Below are 23,319 nucleotides of genomic sequence, written 5' to 3' on the forward strand. Positions count from 1 at the left end.
CCTGGTCACGGTCGTCACTATGGCAACCAAAACACATTCTAGTGGATTAGTACATGAATCGTTGCATTGTTGCAAATACAGTTAAGCATGTTACATGAAATGTCGGCTCATTTCAACACTGTACAAATAACAACACCGCCTTTCAGTTGGTTTTGCGATGTGGCACTTAAACTCTCAGTTTGTATAGAGTTAAATTTATCTTAATTCAAATAGCAGCTTCCTGCTGTAGTTATTATATCAATCTCAGCAATTTGATTCTCCGTGCCAGTTTTTTCTGGACACAAACATAAAAGTTTTCCTTCGCTGTTGGTACACAGTTAAAATTTACTTGATCAAGCTTTTAAAACACTCCCTTTCAAATTACTCTCGGACACACGCAGTGTTACGCGAGATTGCCTTCACTTTGTGAACGGATACAAATGGACAAACATTGTTCTCTAATGTTTAACGTTAACTTAGGGGAGTCGAATATCAAATTTGATTCGGCAGTGGAACACGCACTGGCAATCAAACTATATGAAATATGAATACGGGGACTTACGGGGATAAATAGATTGAGGAACCCGCTCAAAACTATTCTTTATTCACCGATTTATATCCCTTTTGAAACACTAACAGTTTAGCTCCGTTCAGCAAACAGTGACTGAGATAGCGTTTGAGACACTGGAACACGCAGTGAAATCAAATCAGCTATAAAACAAGGCATTACACAAATGAGGAACACGCTCAATTTCTACCTTATTGTACGATCTCAGATGTTTACTTTTAAGTTCACTTACTGCTGTTAACAAAGGGGAGACGGACTCGAGTTAAAGTCTCCTCTAGCTCCTTTCATTCAAGCGGGAGGGCGCGCGCTGCTTACGTCACGCAAACACACACACACATACTCAGGTCTCGCAAGCTTCTCATCTTTCATTCCTTTAGCAAAATCAAAGATTAAATAACTTGGTTTATGCTCACAATTTAGATTAAACTGCTCGCAATCATTCTCCACCATTATAAATGTAAGGGAAACAGGTCAATTTAGCTCAAAGGGAATCATTTAAGATTTTAAAGGGAATTTGAACAGAATCACTGTTTCACGGCTGTTCACGGAGACGCGCCTGCGGTTCAGTGAACGAGCCGTTTAACATCAAATCTGCGCTGGATACTAATATTCAAACTATAGTGAAAACACTATCAATTAGCACAGTAACAAGATCGGCAGTTTAAGACATTAACTTGTAAGCACAAAACACAAGATACTTCTCTTTTCAATATGAATAAGGCTTTATTAGATAAATCTAAGACATATAAACTAATCTAACACATAAACGCACGCACACACACATTCACACAAGTTGCAGGAAGGTCGAAAGTTAGGGAAAGATGAGTTTAAGAGAATGGAAATATGGAATCCCAAGTTAACAGCAATACGTTAAATTGCATAGACATGAACAACCATCAATCACGTAATTAGCGCTCGCACTGAGTTCCTCAATGGGGTTAAAATTATATTAGATACACCAGCACAACAAATATCTGGGAATACGTTGCCTTCGTTTGCTGTGAAAGGGACTCCAGTTGAAAGGGGTTTCCCGGTGTCGCTGATTGGCTGGAAGTTCAGTTGGCTGAAGTGACGTCTTGGGGAGCCCGTGCTTGGGCGTTGGCTGAAGCTGGAGTTGTGTGGCTGGTTGGAGTTCAAACGCGCAGACGAGGTCGACGTTACAAAACTTAACTCAGAACACGAAACTCTCAAACGGAAAAGAAAAGAAATAAAGTTTGACGAGACTAGGTTGTGTTCCTTCTCATAGTAGCAGCAGGCAGGCACGCTGGAACCGCGCTCAAAGAACAATGATGACTACCGCATGGCTAGATGCTACAAGCTAAAGCTAGGTAGCAAAGCTACAAGCTAAAAGCTAAGAGCAGGCATGACTGATAGCACGAGCAAGGCTGGAACTAAAAGCCGACATGGCTAATAGCAGCAGCTAGACTAGAACTAAAAGCAGACTAAAAGCCGACATGGCTAATAGCAGCAGGCAGACTAGAACTAAAAGCAAGATTTAATCGTGTCCAAAGTTTTTAAAACTTCCTTGTTGGCCACCCCTCAAATGTTGCCTTGACCAATCAGATATGTTCTTGGGGTGGGGTATCATAAATCATTGTTTATCTTACCAAGCATGTGGTTCTTGCCTCAGAGGGTCTAATTTTGGACATGATTCCTATAACATGATTATGATATATTTTACAAATAAATGATTGTCAGTACAATATCAAGCAAGAAAATGCGATTATTTGAATACTAGACATGACTAGGTATCCTATAGTTATCAAAAGACATACACAATAAGTGATTATACATGATAGTCAAATGTGTGGGTTACACGTAAATGAATATGGAGTTAAGCAATGGAATGATTCATTCATAAGTCTTTTTTGAGTTCATTCTGGTCCATATATAATGTATAAAAAGCAGTTTCTTTGCCATTCTCTGGCAAAGGACTTTCCTGTGAAGACAAAGGTTCAAAGCCCTTCCCCCTTAGGAATTTCAGTCTGGTTTCACTGGCTGGGGGGGGAAGTCAATGCAAGTATTTAACTTGATCTCCTGGGTTTACATGTGATGTCCAGCGTTGCATTTCAATCACGAACAATAAATTTGACAATCTCTTCTTCGAATTAAAATTGTTAATAATTGTTCTATTGGTGTTAATGTTGAAAGCTGTTGTGTGAACAAGTTGGTTGGTTGGTTATCTTGCTTGGTTCCTGTGGCACTGGAACTGATTTATGACTTCCTGAGGAATTCAGCTCATGTTTCAGTGCACACAGCTCTGATAGACTCTTTGATTTGTCTGATTTGACTCATTTCTGCTACAACCGAGTCGTAGGTTTTGCTATTTTTGGACCAAATTTTTTTTTTTGATGCTTCAAAATATTCTAACTGACCCTCTGATGTCACATGGACTTATGGACACATGGACAGTATACCGTACATTTAGATTTTTGGGTGATCTATCCCTTTAATAAGATTTGCACCAGTTTCAGCTAGAATTAGGAGATATTGTGTACTTGCGTTTGGATGCAGCTTGTGGTTTTGGATGCATTCCCTTCTGTAACGAAGTTGCTGGAGAGGGAATCTCTGCCGCTGATTGGCTGGCAGTTGGTTGATGATGCGTTCTGAGGAACAGCACTCGATGGTGAGTGGTTGAGTGGCTTTGCCAGGTGGCGCTTCGTTTGCGAGACTTCCTGGATTGGCGGTTGCTATTCCACCAGTTTGGAGCGACTCTGAGATGAGTTTTGAGTGAGCTGTTGGTGGTTTGAAGAGCACACGCTGGATGATGGAAAGGTCAGCACAAAACATAAGCAAGAGCAAAGTCACTGGAAAAGCAGGGCAAAAAGTCAACGCAAAAAGCAAGGAAAACTGCTTGTCATTGGGTTATAAGCGTGTCCATCTGACCCGTCCTTCCTAGTGTGACAGCCAATCAGATATTGTCTTGGGCGGGACCTACGCCCAGTTCTCCGGTTCTTGCATGTAATTAGTGTAATGTCCACGTGAACGCGTGTGTCCAAACTCCTGAGAGTTCAGTTGAAACGCTTTAATAAGCGAACTAGTTTAAATATGGTGCATTCTACACACATCTACTTTATACCAAATTCTAGAAATCATTTACCCATCAAGTAGGTACCAAAATACATATACTTCGCATATTTGAGGTGGAGATAAATAAGGATTTAGTCGTGATAAGTGTTTAACACACAAAATTAAAATGAGTAATATAAAGCATGCACAATACAGAGAATACACATGTATGAGGCAACTTCTGGTGATTAGTTCCTATAACTGAGGTAGAAAACCCTACGAATAGGCTGTAATTAAAGTTAAAGACACAGAAACAATTCCACAAGTTATATAAAACATGCATGATACGTAAGATATATGTGGGGTAAATGCTGGTAATCAATTCAGCTTATTGGAAACAATTTTGAGACCGTTATTTGTATTCAACCACAAGTGGGTTAAATTTCAGTCTACTGGTTTTGGAGACAAAGTCTCTGGAATTTACAGCTGCACAAAGGAGGTGTTCACTGGTTTAAGGTTTGTGGTGATCCTGGGCCATAGGAATGCCTTAGCATCCTTCCGTTTCCTGATAAGTCTGGGGATTTATGCATTGGGGTCACCACAGGGTTTATTGGCCATTTGGTCTTAAGTTTGGGGAACAAAGAGAAATCTTTTCCTGCTTTTCCCGATGGGAAATTGACTGTTCAAGGATAATCCTACAGTGAATCTGTAATCTAAATTACTTAATGAACAAGTTCACACTCGGCCTTCTATTTTGTTTCTCATGAAACTTTGACTCCAAGTTTGTTATTGTGAGCCTTGGCATGATGGCAGGACAGCATTGTCTTTTTACGAGGACACGACTAAATGCCTAGAAAAGAACAGACACCCCATCCTAGCCAATTAGCGCATTATCCCAACAACATCTGGCTGGCAAGCCCTGATGTGTTTACACACACGAATAGGTCCCCTTGTGAAAAAGTGTGCTTAATTGTATTAAAAGTGTACCTTCAATCTTAAAAGTATACTTTTAAAAAAAAGTGCATTTGCAGAGATCATAGTTTAAATTAAAGGCCACTTAAGTGTACTTACAGATTACACTTTAATCACAACAGGTCTTAACCTAGGTGCACTTTATATAAAAAAAGACTTATGTCTAAGTATTACTTACTTTACATAATGTTAGTGTTTTAAGTACAATTGTTTATCACTATACTAAAGCACATGTAAAATAATTTACTTTAATTTCAACTTCAGTGTGTTCTCTTGTATTTTCAGTGTGTTCTCTTGGACTACAATATATAGCCTACTAGGTGCATTAATGCGGTCAATAAGAATAAACTTCAATACACGCTTGTGTAGTATACTCCAATAAAACTGAATGGTTGACATTTTCCATTTCCAGCTCCTGCTGGTTCAAGTAGTTTTTCAGCAAACCACTCTTGAGGAAGACACCAGACCACCAATTGCTCCCACACAAAATGTGCATGTGCACTTGGATGGGTTAAACATCCAGTTAACAATTAACCCTTTAAAAGGGGGAACCTTGTGCTGCTCCAGGTCAGCAACCAGAGAATGGATAGGGGACTCTGAATGCACAGGCTTACAAAAAGTTGTGGAACCGTGGTTTAATAGTGAGAAAAAAAACCTGGCAAGAGGGGCATTTAATACCAGATTCTGCAAAACACCACCAATAGACAAGATACCTCAGGGTTCTGCAAAGTTTATTAAAAACTAGATTTACATGACCAGAGTAACTGCTCCACTAGAAACCACAGTCTGCTCCCCAGAGACAGCCTTGATAGGAGTATCTCTTCCTGAAAGAGGGGTGTTAGAAATGAGAACTCATAAAATGCTCAGTTCCTCTGGTCAAAAGTGAGAACTCACGTTTCCTGGTGCAGCGTTGCTCACAAGAGCCAGATGATGGATGGCACACCTCTGTACTGCAATGGATGAAGATCTGACAGGGAAGAAAGAGGCTCAAGTCATAGACTCCGAAAAGTACTAAATACCAGTGTTCAAGTAAAGGGCGGGGGGGGGGGTGGCATACGGTTTCCTGCAGAGCAGCCAGTGAAGCTGGATCTACAAATGTGAACATCTTCACAACAAAGCGCTTGTAGTGGGTTGGGAACTGAAGACCAGATGATCCAGTCACTGGAACCAGTGTGGTCAGATAACGGTCGTCCTGGTAAGGGCATCTGAAGACAAAAGAAGGTTAGAAAGAGGGTCTCCCAGCAGACGAACAGGATAAAGATTGGCTGTACACTCACCCATTGATCAGAAGGTCCCACTGGGGGAGACTGAGTGGACTAGGGGTTGAAGTCGTCCAACAGCGTCCCAGCATCAGGACAATGTTGGGGTCAGTCCTCTCCATAATGTGCACCTCAACATACACAGGCTCTCGCAGGACTTTTGTGATGGGATAATCAGCATCACTGTAGTAGGACGTGTAGGCCTCATCCCCTGAAGAACACTGGGGTTCAACCAGACTCAAGTTTGAAAGGCTTTAGGCAGACACAGGACAAGACCTTACCTTCAGCACAGCCTTTGGTGACACATTGGCCATTGGCCAGCCTGAGCTCCACCCTGAGAGGTCCAGGAGCAGCTACTGGTGGAGGTGGAGGAACAGAGTTGACCTCCACAACCAGAGCTTCCACAGAAGTTTCAGAGTATCTACACTGGAAGAGAAACCTGGACAACACACAGCAAGCTTGTAGCATTTGTCAGGGATTAAAAGGTTCACACCAAGTCATAGATCACCTACTCAAAATGACTGTCCCTTGTGATGGAACCATATGGGCCAATCCCCACTTCATAGGATGAAGTCATTCGGTTTTCATACACCACATATCCGCCATCCTCCTGTGAACAGAAACAGTGGCAGCATCTAGTCCATCATAAGCAGATGCAGAATAAAACCAGTAGCAGCTGCTCACCATCACACTCGTGCCACATGCGGTCACTGGGAACTGGTATATGGCAAAGGAAGGTGTGGACCCCACAGGAGCACAAGGTGGGTCGTTTCCACCCAGTAGATGAACCGAATCCAGACTCAGTCGAGGCAGAGTAACGTCTCGAGACACCACTACCACAAACTGACCATCTCTAATACACTGGACAGTTACTAGAACAAGGTACAAGAGCAGGTTAATTGAGAGAATCAGTTTAACATGAACGGAATAAGACTGTGAACACTTACCCGCCCTCCCATAGAAACACTGCTGTGCGTTAAAGCAGCAGTTAATAGCTTCACACTCAGCTCTACTGATCCCAGGTAGACCACATTGGATCTGCTCTGAATCAGCTACAGCGCATTTATCAAGGGGATCTGCCTGCACTACTGGCTTCTGAATCGGAAACTGTGGTTTGGGTAGTTGTTGAACTGGCTTCTGAAGTGGAAACTGTGGTTTAGGTTGTTGAACTGGCTTCTGAAGTGGAAACTGCTGGTGAGTTGGTTGTTGAACCGGCTTCTGAAGTGGAAACTGTGGTTTAGGTTGTTGTTGAACTGGCTTCTGAAGTGGAAACTGCTGGTAAGTTGGTTGTTGAACCGGCTTCTGAAGTGGAAACTGCTGGTAAGTTGGTTGTTGAACCGGCTTCTGAAGTGGAAAATGCTGAGGAACCTGCTGGTTACTTGGTTGTTGAACTGGCTTCTGAAGCGGGAACTTCTGGGTCATCAGAGATTGAACATCCTGAAGCGATTTACTCCAGTGTGGAACAGCCTGACAGAAAGCACAAACCAGCAAAATCTGAACCGAACACCAACTTGCAGCCATTGTTTAACAGCTAAACACAATGTGGAGATACTGCCCTTTGGTCTTTTTGTATTCTGCAGATTTCAGCCAGTTAACGATAGTCCCTCCCTCTTCATTAACACTCATGGTTCTCATGAGTTGCAGAAAGGGGAGCTTATGCAGCTGGGTGATTCTCATTGGATCTCAAGATAGAATTCTCATTTTTCCTATTTTGAACATAAATGCACAAACTGAATTTGAAAAATCTTACTATCTTATCTGATTGTAATTGATTCTCAAATTCTGTTAACATGGTGTTCCTTGAGTCCAATGTCATATTGACAACAAATAAGAATGGTTCAAGTCCAATGTTTACTGGAACTTGCCAAAAGTAGATGTTTTTCTTTGGTGCCGTTGTCCTTACCACTCCCCGCAGACAAGTGTGCTCTTAAAAATATGAGGAAAATACTACATTAAGCAGTTAATGATTTTAAGTATATGGAAGCTTATTTCTACCACAGAAGAAAGAAATACATAAATAAAGAAGAAGAAAAAAGGTCATTTTTACTATTTATGTCACGACTGATCTATCTTACAGTTCGCTAATATCTCAAGGTTGCTGACTTTTTCTCTCCAAATTGACCTTTTTGATTCCTTTGGGGGAAATAATTCCATAGAATCCATAGAAGTTTGTCAGCAAGTTTATTGAAACCACAAAAAAACACATAGTTAAAGAGAAACCCTAACAACCTTTTATTCTTTATGATCAGACTTCAAGCTTTCTTTAGTAAAACATGACTTCAAAAAAGAAAAAAGAAAGAAAAAGAAAAGAGCAATCTGAGTTAACATGACTAAATCAATTGACACTTAATGGACAAGTACAATGGAAGACCCCAGCAGCAAACACCAATTTTGGAATATTTTTTTTTTCTGTGCTAATTTTTTCCAATTAGCATTGCAATTGTGTGTTTATTGTCATTAAAAAGTTCTCCGCTCTTTAATAGTGTTCTCAAAACGGTGGCACAAAAACATTATTCATAGAATCTTTTTAAATATTACTACTTTTTTTACAATGTTCAGAGAACATTCAAAAGTAACATTTCCATAATGTTTGGGAAATCATCAAAATGTTCCCTTAACATTCTCATAACCAGGAAAAACTTCCAGTGAACATTCAAAAATAAAATTTAAATAACTTAATGGAAAGGCTTGCATAATGATATTTGAACATATTTCTGTTAAAGGTGCCACAGAATGGAAAACTGTATTTACCTTGGCATAGTTGAATAAGAGTTATGTACATGGAAATTATTGTGAAATATCGTGAGCCTCAAACACCATTGAAAATCTTGTGCTGCAATAGTTCACTGAACAAGAGGCGAATCCAAACATAACACCGACTGTGATATTACAGTAGGGATCATTAATGTTTACACCCCCAACATTTGCATAACGTTTACCAGCCCATGTTCTAGGCCAGCCAGACCAGCCAGATATTGCTATTAAAACTGATAAATAAATAAAAAAAGAAACCAAAATGTTTTCAAATATTTAGCAATTAAGATAGATCGCTGACCCTAAACTGCAACGTCCTACTTTATTAACTTTCTAAAGTGTCAAAAACGTGGAAAAGACAAGTGCAAAAATGCTTATAACAGCAACACAGAAGCTGTGTCCACATCTTCACCGACAACTCTCTCAAGCCTCGTTCACTCGGACGCTAAATATTCTTTCATCTCTTAAATCTTTAAATCTCTTAAAATCTGTATATTTGTCTGATACAGTCTCAGACATATTAGGTTGGATGCCTAATCTCTCCATCGTTCATGCTGGACAGAAAAGATTTGTGCCATGAAACAGCCAATCAGAGTTGAGCTAAACATTATTATTCACGACCCTTCCAAATAATTCTAGGAACAAATCCTAGGTTTGTAAATGGAAATGTAAAACCATTTCTGGAGAATTTTTGCCCTTTAATTATTTTTGCTTTTAATTCTTCAACTTTTCATTCAAATTTTCACTTTACAGATAGTTATACAGGCTTTTTTTTTTTGCTCCACCTAATTTTTATTATTAATATATTTTTATTTTAATTCAGATATTGAAAAAATGTCATCATAGAGGTCAGTATCAATATCTATATATATCTTTGTGTTTTTTTATTTATTTTATTAGTTATTTTAAATAAGCTTAATACACTGGTTCTCAATGCTGGTCATTGAGCACCCAGCACTTCACATCCCTCAGATTTTTATCACCAGCTCATTAGTAGAGGTTTCAAGACTGTCTGATAAGAGAGATGTCCATAATGTACAGTTCTGGGGTCTTCCGGGATAGAGATTGAGACCTAAAAGATCTTTAGAAGAAAACACTGTCAATTCATTAATCTAAAAATCCCTAAATGCGATGAAGTAAAGAGTGCCTCAGTCTGGTGTCTGGTTTCTCCATACTCTAATCCATTCTGGCTGGGAGAGTTAGACCATCCGATCCCATAAACCAAATTCTCCACAAACAGTTTAAACAGGTGGGCTTACAAACAGAGACACAAACCCATTTCTGTCCCAGTGTAAACCGTTGGTGAAAGGAATATAACGCATTCTCACACAAGCATCGACTTCTTCTGACTCAATTAACAGGTATTGTACAAAATGGACAAAAGTCTTTCCACACAAGATGCAGCAATATTCAGGAACAAGTCTTATTCATAGAGCTTAATACAACACAGATTCCTGATATAGGACAAGTGATATTCCTCAGCTTCAGATTACTGCTCCCCCTTCTTTTGTTAGGGTTTACGCTGCCGGAAGGAACACTGAGCCGAGGATAAATGAAATAAGGCTTTATAATCCAACAAAGGCGTTATACAAACATGGATCACAGAGGAAGACACACGTAAGTAGCAAGTAGACCTGACAAAACAGAACTGAAAGGACAAGGCTTATGTACAAGGGATAATTGGGGAAACACAGGTGGATGGCATGACTAAATTAACAGGGACATGGAACACATGGGGAATAGAATAGACACACCTGGGAACTAATCAAACCCAATACGGAAGACAGAAACTGGGTCACAGGGGCAAAAACACACTAAATGAGTCCAGGTATGTAACAGTACTCCCCCCTCCTGGTAGGTGCGTCCTCGCACCGTAGAAACAACAGAGGGAGGCGTGGGTGGGAACTTGGGAGGAGGTTCCGGTGGAGGACAGACTCCCAGGAGGGGGCCAGCAGACAGGGACCACGATGGAAGGAGCCAGGGAGGAGACAGGAGCAGGAGGATCCAGATGGTCCACCAGAGACCAGCCAGGACGGAGATCCATGGTGGAGTCGATGGCGGGAGGAGCCATGGTGAAGGAGGGGTTGACGACACCAAGGGGCCGACAGGCGGAGACTGCACCGGTGAGTGAGGAGCCCAAGATGAAGCAGCACAGCCGCAGAGCCAGGGTGACGTCGAGGATCCGGGGGGCCTAGGTGGAGCAGAAGGCTCAGGCGACCAAGGCGGTGGCAGGGTCCTGGAAGACCACTGTAGAGCCGGAGCGAGCGAGGATGGGGGTGGAACCAGAGGGAAGGAGAAGCCTGACAGAGACGGAGGGATGGAGTGATGAGTGGAGTCCCGAGGCGGCGGATGGTCGACGACTGACCAAGGTGGAGCCGGAGGGATGAGGGAGGCCGGTTGAGCAGGTGGGATGTCAGGCCACGGTGGAAACGAGGATAAGTCCAGGGCTTGGAGGCTGGAGGCGGAGACAGGGTGAGGGTGAGCTGCGGGACTGACTGGCACCAATAGGGATGACTAGGAACTGGCTGGTCTAGGAGGAGGAGATAGGAAGGATGGGAGGAAAGACAGGAGGATCAGGGCTGGACAGAACCAGCAGAAGTGGAGCAGAGGGACCGGCAGGTCCAGGAGGAGGTGGGAGAGGGAGGCCGGGAGGGAACACAGGAGACACAGAAGATTCAGAGCTGGGTGGAACCAGCGGAGACACAGAAAATTCGGGGCTGGGCGGAACCAGCGGAGAAACAGAAAATTCATAGCTGGATGGAACCAGCGGAAATGGAGCAGAGGAAATGACTGGAGTAGGTAGGAGTGGGAGACTGAGAGGATATACAGGGGAATCAGGGCTGGACGGAACCAGCGGAGAAACAGGAATATTAGGGATTACTTCCATAGACCAGTCCATCAGATCCATAAGTTGCTCCATATGATCTTCAGAGACTGCATACAGCTCACCCTCAGTCATGGATGTGTGGGCAGGGCTTTCCTCCACACCCTCGATCTCCACTAAGACTCCCACGATGCACGGTGTTGCCGGCTCACACACCTGGTCAGTCGCGCTCTCGAGATCCTGCTCCTTGTCACTGGATGGCTTGGGCTCTGCGGCAGCGGTGGGCTCTGGCTCCGTGTGGGCAGATGGTGGCTGGCTGGTCTCTGGGTCCGGAGTGGAACTGGCGAGATCCTCCATGGGGCAGATGGTGAGAGGTGACTCATTTCTCGCCAGTCTGCTCCACAAATGCGGCGAATTCCTCCCGAGGACCATCTTCGGGCAACAACGCTCTGCACTTGGAGTTCAGGCTGGTGTTATAGAAGGTGCAGAGCGCGTAGTCCAGGTAACTGGTGGCATTCGCTAGCAGAAGAAACCATCTGGTATGGTCCTCAAGAGAACGTCCTTCCTGCTCCAGCATGAGGAGGAATTCGGGGCTATAGAGGGGATCCATTGACACACTACGGAAAGAAAAAGACTGAAAAAATGGAAAACAAAACGGAGGGAAACCACACAGTTTTAAACTTTTTTTAGGTCGGGTCTTCTGTTACGGTTTACGCTGCCGGAAAGAACACAGAGCCGAGGAAAGAACCATCTGCCCCATGGAACACATGGGGAATAGAATTAATTAAACTAATTAAACCAAATACGGAAGACAGAAACTGGGTCAAAGGGGCAAAAACACACTAAATGAGTCCAGGTATGTAACATCTTTCCTCTTCGTGGCAAAGAAATCTATTACATCGTGTACCTCGTCAAGGACATTACAACCTTTTTCGGGGGGGGGGGGGGGTCCTATGGGAAAATAGGTTTACTGAAGTAAAACAGATTTAATACAAGCCTAGTTCTTACATCTTTAATGGTTTAACTAAAAATATGGCTACATTTACGAGGCATAGGATATTAATAAACACAAAATAATAAGAATAGGCCTACAGCAAGGTGCAGCAGTACAATAACTAAAAAAGAAAAAAAAAGTTACTTATACATCTAATTTGATAGTTTTTTTTTTTTTTGCGTCTTCTACACAAAGTAATTGAATTGAGTTTATGTGGAAAGTTTTGGAATTATTAGTTTAGGATGCATGTTGTCAACAGTTATTGGTCAAACTATTTATTATTTTTTCTAGTAAAACTAAGGCAGTAATTGAACATTTTGTCATATGAACATATTTTAAAGAGATCAACATATTTCATAGGCAGGTCTTTTAACAACGCATACACTTGAATGACGTAAATATACTACGAAAGCCTCTGTTAACTATTTAAACCTAAAAAAAACAACAACGATTTAAACCTGATCAACAGCGCCGCCTGCTGATGCTACGAAGATAACCCCTAATATCTAGACGTAATAATGTGGTCTCAGACTGTTGGACTGTATACGAGCTCAGTTTATTTTTTATCAATGGTATCTTTGGTGTGGTATTAAAAAGTCTGAAAGTATAAATATGCTTTTATGCAGCATTGCATCTTTATAAAGGCCAAGAGCCTTGTCATTACACCCTAATCAGCTATCAGCATGAACAGTTTTAGAGAAAAGTACAGAGGTTTATTAATTGTAGTAGTAGCAGCGTTTTACACCTTTTTTTGCCCGTATTTAGTTCATAAATGAAAACTTAATCCTAATTTCTCATTTTGGATTCCTGACCTCTGTTTATTAATAACCAAATTCCTCGTTGACCTGTCAAATTGACCTGCAGAGCTTCTCACATGCTTAAATTTTAGCCAGCAGAACAAGAAAGTGTGTGCAAGTTTAACACAAGACTTGTCAAAGTAATATGCTCTGCGTGAACTTGCACAGGCCTGCATCAGTGTCAGACTCATGCAGGCCTGTGCAAGTTCATGCAGAGCACCCCAGGGGCGCCCTCAAGAAAGCCCCGTCACGTGATGTGAATTTAGCCCGTGGGGGAAAACATTGCCTTGGCGCCAATTGAAATACACGGGAAAATCATGCCGAAGAGTTGTTGTGTAGTTTTCTGTACCTCCAATAAACTAACAAATTATGAATTGAAGTTCTACAGTATTGTTCAAAATAATAGCAGTACAATGTGACTAACCAGAATAATCAAGGTTTTTAGTATATTTTTTATTGCTACGTGGCAAACAAGTTGCCAGTAGGTTCAGTAGATTCTCAGAAAACAAACAAGACCCAGCATTCATGATATGCACGCTCTTAAGGCTGTGCAATTGGGCAATTAGTTGAAAGGGGTGTGTTCAAAAAAATAGCAGTGCCTACCTTTGACTGTACAAACTCAAAACTATTTTGTACAAACATTTTTTTTTTCTGGGATTTAGCAATCCTGTGAATCACTAAACTAATATTTAGTTGTATGACCACAGTTTTTTAAAACTGCTTGACATCTGTGTGGCATGGAGTCAACCAACTTGTGGCACCTCTCAGCTGTTATTCCACTCCATGATTCTTTAACAACATTCCACAATTCATTCACATTTCTTGGTTTTGCTTCAGAAACAGCATTTTTGATATCACCCCACAAGTTCTCAATTGGATTAAGGTCTGGAGATTGGACTGGCCACTCCATAACATTAATTTTGTTGGTTTGGAACCAAGACTTTGCCCGTTTACTAGTGTGTTTTGGGTCATTGTCTTGTTGAAACAACCATTTCAAGGGCATGTCCTCTTCAGCATAGGGCAACATGACCTCTTCAAGTATTTTAACATATGCAAACTGATCCATGATCCCTGGTATGCGATAAATAGGCCCAACACCATAGTAGGAGAAACATGCCCATATCATGATGCTTGCACCTCCATGCTTCACTGTCTTCACTGTGTACTGTGGCTTGAATTCAGAGTTTGGGGGTCGTCTCACAAACTGCCTGTGGCCCTTGGACCCAAAAAGAACAATTTTACTCTCATCAGTCCACAAAATGTTCCTCCATTTCTCTTTAGGCCAGTTGATGTGTTCTTTGGCAAATTGTAACCTCTTCTGCATATGCCTTTTTTTTAACAGAGGGACTTTGCGGGGATTCTTGAAAATAGATTAGCTTCACACAGACGTCTTCTAACTGTCACAGTACTTACAGGTAACTCCAGACTGTCTTTGATCATCCTGGAGGTGATCATTGGCTGAGCCTTTGCCATTCTGGTTATTCTTCTATCCATTTTGATGGTTGTCTTCCGTTTTCTTCCACGTCTCTCTGGTTTTGCTCTCCATTTTAATTCATTGGAGAACATTTTAGCTGAACAGCCTATCATTTTTTGCACCTCTTTATAGGTTTTCCCCTCTCTAATCAACTTTTTAATCAAAGTACGCTGTTCTTCTGAACAATGTCTTGAACGACCCATTTTCCTCAGCTTTCAAATGCATGTTCAACAAGTGTTGGCTTCATCCTTAAATAGGGGCCACCTGATTCACACCTGTTTCTTCACAGAATTTATGACCTCAGTGATTGAATGCCACACTGCTATTTTTTTGAACACACCCCTTTCAACTAATTCAACTAATTGCCCAATTGCACAGCCTTAAGAGCGTGCATATCATGAATGCTGGGTCTCATTTGTTTTCTGAGAATCTACTGAACCTACTGGTAACTTGTTTACCACGTAGCAATAAAAAAATATACGAAAAACCTTGATTATTCTGGTTAGTCACATTGTACTGCTATTATTTTGAACAATACTGTACATCCTTCCTAAAAACCGGAAAGGATGACAAAATGGCAACAAGCAATAAGTTGTGAGGATGATCATGGGAAGTTGTGGAAATCCCACGACTTAGCATGTGTATGTGTGAAATTCTCAGACATTAGTAGAGATGATGATGGTACTAAATGAGATGCTTCAGATTTATAAGCCTTTATGCCTTGCTGAATATCTGCTGAAGATTTTTTAGTTTAGCAAGGACTCTGGTCTTTTTATATGGACAAATCCACAATTTTTTGGAAAGACAATTCACAGTTTTGTTTAAAGTTACAAAAAAATTAAAAATACAGTGTAGCCTAGAATAAAAAGGATCCAAAAATGTGTTAAAAGGAGCCAGTAATCAAAAGTTTACTGTGAATGGCAGCATGCATTATATTGCATATAAAAACAAGGTGTATTAGTCATAGCCATGACCTTGGCATCACTGTGCTCTACTAGTTGAGCAGCAGTAACTCATTTGAGCACACAAACTTTATGGATCCCCATTAAACAAACTTATAAAGGGGTGAATATATCGGTAATGGTACATTTCTCTGCTGTTGTTAGTGTATTTGGATGCACTTCGTTTTCCTCGGGGTGTCAGAAGCTGTTTGACTCTATATTCTCTGAACTGAAAGACTAGAGAAGCATTTGTGGCTCATTCGAGTGAGTAATCGACCCTGTGACTGTGAGAAGACAGAACATTCTGGGTAAGCGGTTAATAACCTTGCACTTTCAACGTGTGCTGTTATTGTAAAACATTTGAGCTTATTTGTGAATCAGCCCCCCCTGAAGGCTAATGTCTTAGCTGGCTTTGTTGACTCTCACACCTGATGTCATTGTATAAAAGGACAGATCTTAATCATAATGAGGCATATAATCTGTGCCGCGTTACTTGATGCAACTATTACTAAATGTCTGTATTTGTTAACGTCACTGTGTTGTTCAGTAGTACCTCAGATGTGTGTATGAGGGCTGGTCTGGACTGGAGGAGGGCGCCCTAGAACTGGCACGAAACACCTGCAAAAGATTCCTGAGGCTTTTAAAAACTCCCAGCCTGGTTCATTACTCAAAACCGCAATCATGGGTAAGACTGCCGACCTGACTGCTGTCCAGAAGGCCATCATTGACACCCTCAAGCGAGAGGGTAAGACACAGAAAGAAATTTCTGAACGAATAGACTGTTCCCAGAGTGCTGTATCAAGGCACCTCAGTGGGAAGTCTGTGGGAAGGAAAAAGTGTGGCAAAAAACGCTGCACAACGAGAAGAGGTGACCGGACCCTGAGGAAGATTGTGGAAAAGGACCGATTCCAAACCTTGGGGGACCTGCGGAAGCAGTGGACTGAGTCTGGAGTAGAAACATCCAGATCCAGGAAATGGGCTACAGAGAAGCAGCGCTGGACTGTTGCTCAGTGGTCCAAAGTACTTTTTTCGGATGAAAGCAAATTTTGCATGTCATTCTGAAATCAAGGTGCCAGAGTCTGGAGGAAGACTGGGGAGAAGGAAATGCCAAAATGCCTGAAGTCCAGTGTCAAGTACCCACAGTCAGTGATGGTCTGGGGTGCCATGTCAGCTGCTGGTGTTGGTCCACTGTGTTTTATCAAGGGCAGGGTCAATGCAGCTAGCTATCAGGAGATTTTGGAGCACTTCTTGCTTCCATCTGCTGAAAAGCTTTATGGAGATGAAGATTTCGTTTTTCAGCACGACCTGGCACCTGCTCACAGTGCCAAAACCACTGGTAAATGGTTTACTGACCATGGTATTACTGTGCTCAATTGGCCTGCCAACTCTCCTGACCTGAACCCCGTAGAGAATCTGTGGGATTTGTGAAAAGAAAGTTGAGAGACGCAAGACCCAACACTCTGGAGGAGCTTAAGGCCGTTATTGAAGCATCCTGGGCCTCCATGACACCTCAGCAGTGCCACAGGCTGATTGCCTCCATGCCACGCCGCATTGAAGCAGTCATTGAGTGCATAACTGAACATAATTATTTGAAGGTTAACTTTTTTTTGTATTAAAAACACTTTTCTTTTATTGGTGGGTTGAAATATGCAAATTTTTTGAGATAGGAATTTTGGGTTTTCATGAGCTGTATGCCAAAATCATCAGTATTAAAACAATAAAAGGCCTGAAATATTTCAGTTGGTGTGAATATAAAATATATGAAAGTTTAATATTTATCATTACATTATGGAAAATAATGAACTTTTATCACAATATGCTAATTTTTTGAGAAGGACGTGTATATATATATGATGTAAGATTAATAAGGGAATTAGGGTCAATATAACTCAAAGGGGTTTGAATTACAGTGAATAAGAACAAAATTAGTATGCAAATTATTCTGAATTAATATTTAACACTTTATCAACTGTTCGTCCACTGATAAATTGAAATTAGGGTATTTTATCAATTCTGGACAAAATATTATCCCACGGCCTACGGTAATAATATCATACAATTATGATAACTGATTATGAGGAAGGTAACAGAATCTATTGTTTAAGGCAGTAAACTTGTAAGCACACAGCACAAGACACTTTTATGTAAAATCAGACATGGCTTTATTGTACTACTCTAATACACACAAACTAAACTAACGAAAACACACATTCATTGAAACAGTGACAGAGAAAAGTTATGTTATTAACGGAAGGTGAATGGAGTCCCAAGTGTCTAGTGTTAGACATATTTCTTGACCGCAACCTGAGAGAATCAATCTACTAGCATTTTAATCTTAGTTAGTTTCTTAAAGGGTTAGTTCATCAAAAAAACTAAATTATGTTATTAATAACTCACCCTCATGTCGTTCCAAACCCGTTAGACCTCCATTTATCTTTGGAACACTGTTTAAGATATTTTAGATTTAGTCAGAGAGCTCTCAGTCCCTCCATTGAAGCTGTGTGTACGGTCTACTGTCCATGTCCAGAAAGGTAAGAAACATCATCAAAGTAGTCCATGTGACATCAGAGGGTCCGTTAGAATTTTTTGAAGCATCAAAAATAAATGTTTGTTCAAAAATAGCAAAAACTATGACTTTATTCATCAGTCTTCTCTTCCGTGTCTGTTGTGAGAGAGTTCAAAACAAAGCAGTTTGTGATATCCGGTTCGCGAATGAATCATCAGATCTTTTTGAACCAGTTCACCAAATCGAACTGAATCGTTTTAAACGGTTTGCATCTCCAATACGCATTAATCCACAAATGACTTAAGCTGTTAACTTTTTTAATGTGGCTGACACTCCCTCTGAGTTAAAACAATCCAATATCCCGGACTAATTCATTTACTCAAACAGTACACTGACTGAACTGCTGTGAAGAGAGAACTGAAGATGAACAGCGAGCTGAGCCAGATATTGACTCGATAACTACAGAGTCATAGTTTTTGCTATTTTTGGACCATTTTTTTTTTCCGATGCTTCAAAATATTCTAACTGACCCTCTGATGTCACATGGAATTATGGACACATGGACAGTATACCGTACATTTAGATTTTTGGGTGATCTATCCCTTTAATAAGATTTTCTCCAGTTTCAGCCAGAATTAGGAAATATTGTGTACTGGATGCTCCTTGTGGTTTCGGATGTATTCCCTTCTGTAACGAAGTTGCTGGAGAGGGAATTTTTGGCACTGATTGGCTGGCAGTTGGTCGATGACGCGTTCTGAGGGACAGCACTCGATGGTGAGTGGTTGAGTGGCTTTGCCAGGTGGCGCTTCATTTGCAAGACTTCCTGGATTGCCGATTGCTTTTCCACCAGTCTGGAGCAACTCTGAGATGAGTTTTGAGTGAGCTGTTGGTGGTATGAAGAGTACACGCTTGATGATGGAAAGGTCAGCACAAAACATAAGCAAGAGCAAAGTCACTGGAAAAGCAGGGCAAAAAATCAACGCAAAAAGCAAGGAAAACTGCTTGTCATTGGGTTATAGGCATGTCCAGCTGACCCGTCCTTCCTAGTGTGACAGCCAATCAGATATTGTCTTGGGCGGGACCTACTTTATATCAAAATTCTAGAAATCATTTACCCATCAAGTAGGTACCAAAATACATATACTTCGCATAGTTAAGGTGGAAGTAAATAAGGATTTAGTCGTGATAAGTGTTTAACACACAAAATTAACTTGAGTAAAATAAAGCATGCAAAATACAGAGAATACACATGTATGAGGCAACTTCTGGTGATTAGTTCCTATAACTGAGGTAGAAAACCCTACGAATAGGCTGTAATTAAAGTTAAAAACACAGAAACAATTCCACAAGTTATATAAAACATGCATGATGCGTAAGATATATGTGGGGTAAATGCTGGTTATCAATTCAGCTTATTGGAAGCAATTTTGAGACCGTTATTTGTATTCAACCACAAGTGGGTTAAATTTCAGTCTACTGGTTTTGGAGACAAAGTCTCTGGAATTTACAGCTGCAGAAAGGAGGTGTTCACTGGTTTAAGGTTTGTGGTGAACCTGGGCCATAGGAATGCCTTAGCATTCTTCAGCTTACTGATAAGTCTGGGGGTTTATGCATTGGGGTCACCACAGGGTTTATTGGGCATTTGGTCTTAAGTTTGGGGAACAAAGAGAAATCTTTTCCTGCTGTCCTGGCATCGCTGGTATGAGATTAGACGGGCACAAAAAGGAAAATGGGGGTGACATCTCCTTTAGCCATCTTGGCACCATAACTGTGTTTTATGACGTACTAATGGTTTGATGGGAAATTGACTGTTCAAGGATAATCCTTAAATGAATCTGTAATCTAAATTACTTAATGAACAAGTTCACACACTGCCTTCAAATTTGTTGCTCATGAAACTTTGACTCCAAGTTCTTGTGAGCCTTGGCATGATGGCAGAACAGCATTGTCTTCTTACGAGGACACGACTAAATGCGAGAAAAGAACAGACACCCCGTCCTAGCCAATTAGCGCATGATCCCAACAACATCTGGCAAGCCCTGATGTCTTTACTCACACAAATAGGTGTGAAAAAGTGTGCTTAATTGTATTAAATGTGTACCTTCCATCTTAAAAGTAGACTTTAAAAAAAAAAAAAGTGCATTTGCAGATATAGTTTAAATTAAAGGCCACTTAAGTGTTCTTACAGATTACACTAATCACAATAGGCCTTAACCCAGGTGCACTTTATATAAAAATAAAAGACTTATGTCTAAGTATTACTAACTTTACATAATTTTAGGGTTTTAAGTACAATTGTTTATCACTATACTAAAGCACATGTAAAATAAATTGACTTTAATTTCAACTTCAGTGTGTTCTCTTGGACAATATATAGCCTACTATGTGCATTAATGCGGTCAATAAGAATAAACTTCAATACACGCTTGTGTAGTATACTCCAATAAAACTGAATGGTTGACATTTTCCCATTTCCAGCTCCTGCTGGTTTCAAGTAGTTTTTCAGCAAACCACTCTTGAGTAAGACACCAGACCACCAATTTCTCCCACGCAAAATGTGCATGTGCACTTGGATGGGTTAAACATCCAGTTAACAATTAACCCTTTAAAAGGGGGAACCTTGTGCTGCTCCAGGTTAGCAACTAGAGAATGGATAGGGGACTCTGAATGCACAGGCTTACAAAAAGTTGTGGAACCTTGGTTTAATAGTGTGAGAAAAAACCTGGCAAGAGGAACATTTAATACCAGATTCTGCAAAACACCACCAATAGACAAGATACCTCAGGGTTCTGCAAAGTTTATTAAAAACTAAATTCACATGACCAGAGTAACTGCTCCACTAGAAACCACAGTCTGCTCCCCAGAGACAGCCTTGATAGGAGTATCTCTTCCTGAAAGAGGGGTGTTAGAAGTGAGAACACTCATAAAATGCTCAGTTCCTCTGGTCAAAAGTGAGAACTCACGTTTCCTGGTGCAGCGTTGCTCACAAGAGCCAGATGATGGATGGCACACCTCTGTACTGCAATGGATGAAGATCTGACAGGGAAGAAAGAGGCTCAAGTCATAGACTCCACGAGTAGTAAATACCAGTGTTCAAGTAATGGGGGGGGGGGGGCATACGGTTTCCTGCAGAGCAGCCAGTGAAGCTGGATCTACAAATGTGAACATCTTCACAACAAAGCGCTTGTAGTGGGTTGGGAACTGAAGACCAGACGCTGGAACCAGTGTGGTCAGATAACGGTCGTCCTGGTAAGGGCATCTGAAGACAAGAGAAGGTTAGAAAGAGGGTCTCCCAGCAGACGAACAGGATAAAGATTGGCTGTACACTCACCCATCGATCAGAAGGTCCCACTGGGGGAGACTGAGTGGACTAGGGGTTGAAGTCGTCCAACAGCGTCCCAGCATCAGGACAATGTTGGGGTCAGTCCTCTCCATAATGTGCACCTCAACATACACAGGCTCTCTCAGGACTTTTGTGATGGGATAATCAGCATCACTGTAGTAGGACGTGTAGGCCTCATCCCCTGAAGAACACTGGGGTTTAACCAGACGCAAGTTTGAAAGACTTTAGGCAGACACAGGACAAGACCTTACCTTCAGCACAGCCTTTGGTGACACATTGGCCATTGGCCAGTCGGAGCTCCACCCTGAGAGGTCCAGGAGCAGCTACTGGTGGAGGTGGAGGAACAGAGTTGACCTCCACAACCAGAGCTTCCACAGAAGTTTCAGAGTACCTACACTGGAAGAGAAACCTGGACAACACACAGCAAGCTTGTAGCATTTGTCAGGGATTAATGTTCACACCAGGTCATAGATCACCTACTCAAAATGACTGTCCCTTGTGATGGAACCATATGGTCCAATCCCCACTTCATAGGATGAAGTCATTCGGTTTTCATACACCACATATCCACCGTCCTCCTGTGAACAGAAACAGTGGCAGCATCCAGTCCATCATAAGCAAATGCAGAATAAAACCAGTAGCAGCTGCTCACCATCACACTCGTGCCACATGCGGTCACTGGGAACTGGTATATGGCAAAGGAAGGTGTGGACCCCACAGGAGCACAAGGTGGGTCGTTTCCACCCAGTAGATGAACCGAATCCAGACTCAGTCGAGGCAGAGTAACGTCTCGAGACACCACTACCACAAACTGACCATCTCTAATACACTGGACAGTTACTAGAACAAGGTACAAGAGCAGGTTAATGGAGAGAATCAGTTTAACATGAACGGAATAGGATTAAGAACACTTACCCGCCCTCCCATAGAAACACTGCTGTGCATTAAAGCAGCAGTTAATAGCTTCACACTCAGCTCTACTGATCCCAGGTAGACCACATTGGATCTGCTCTGAATCAGCTACAGCACATTTATCAAGGGGATCTGCCTGCACTACTGGCTTCTGAAGTGGAAACTGCGGTTTAGGTAGTTGTTGAACTGGCTTCTGAACCGGAAGCTGCTGGTAAGTTGGTTGCTGAACCGGCCTCTGAAGCGGAAACTGTGGTTTAGGTGGTTGTTGAACTGGCTTCTGAAGCGGAAGCTGCTGGTAAGTTGGTTGTTGAACTGACTTCTGAAGCGGAAATTGCTGGTAAGTTGGTTGTTGAACCGGCTTCTGAAGCGGAAACTGTGGTTTAGGTTGTTGTTGAACCGGCTTCTGAAGGGGAAACTGCTGGGTCATCATTGATTGAACATCCTGAAGCGATTTACTCCAGTGTGGAACAGCATGACAGAAAGCACAAACCAGCAAAATCTGAACTGAACACCAACTTGCAGCCATTGTTTAACAGCTAAACACAATGTGGAGATACTGCCCTTTGGTCTTTTTGTATTCTGCAGATTTCAGCCAATTAGCGATAGTCCCTCCCTCTTCATTAACACTCATGGTTCTCATGAGTTGCAGAAAGGGGAGCTTATGCAGCTGGGTGATTCTCATTGGATCTCAAGATAGAATTCTCATTTTTCCTATTTTGAACATAATGCACAAACTGAATTTGAAAATCTTACTATCTTATCTGATTGTAATTGGTTCTCAAATTCTGTTAGCATGGTGTTACTTGAGTCCAATGTCATATTGACAACAAATATGAATGGTTCAAGTCCAATGTTTACTGAAATTTGCCAAAAGTAGATGTTTTTCTTTGGTGCCGTTGTCCTTACCACTCCCCGCAGACAAGTGTGCTCTTAAAATATGAGGAAAATACTACATTAAGCAGTTAATGATTTTAAGTATATGGAAGC

At 41.5% G+C, this 23,319-nt stretch overlaps 1 protein-coding gene across 1 annotated transcript; it reads right to left on the reverse strand.

Moving 5' to 3' along the window:
- Positions 1–5,240: 5,240 nt before the first annotated feature.
- Positions 5,241–22,894, reverse strand: LOC113053628 (zona pellucida sperm-binding protein 4-like). The gene is made up of 9 exons (XM_026218794.1): positions 22,538–22,894; positions 6,735–7,143; positions 6,472–6,659; positions 6,300–6,397; positions 6,069–6,226; positions 5,806–5,998; positions 5,586–5,733; positions 5,423–5,495; positions 5,241–5,352 (listed from the first exon to the last, which is right to left on the reverse strand). Exons 1-9 carry the CDS (start codon positions 22,856–22,858, stop codon positions 5,276–5,278), a joined length of 1,665 nt encoding a protein of 554 aa, XP_026074579.1. The 5' UTR covers positions 22,859–22,894; the 3' UTR covers positions 5,241–5,275.
- Positions 22,895–23,319: the final 425 nt, after the last annotated feature.

This window comes from Carassius auratus, chromosome 34, assembly GCF_003368295.1.
Source record: "Carassius auratus strain Wakin chromosome 34, ASM336829v1, whole genome shotgun sequence".
Taxonomy (NCBI): domain Eukaryota; kingdom Metazoa; phylum Chordata; class Actinopteri; order Cypriniformes; family Cyprinidae; genus Carassius; species Carassius auratus.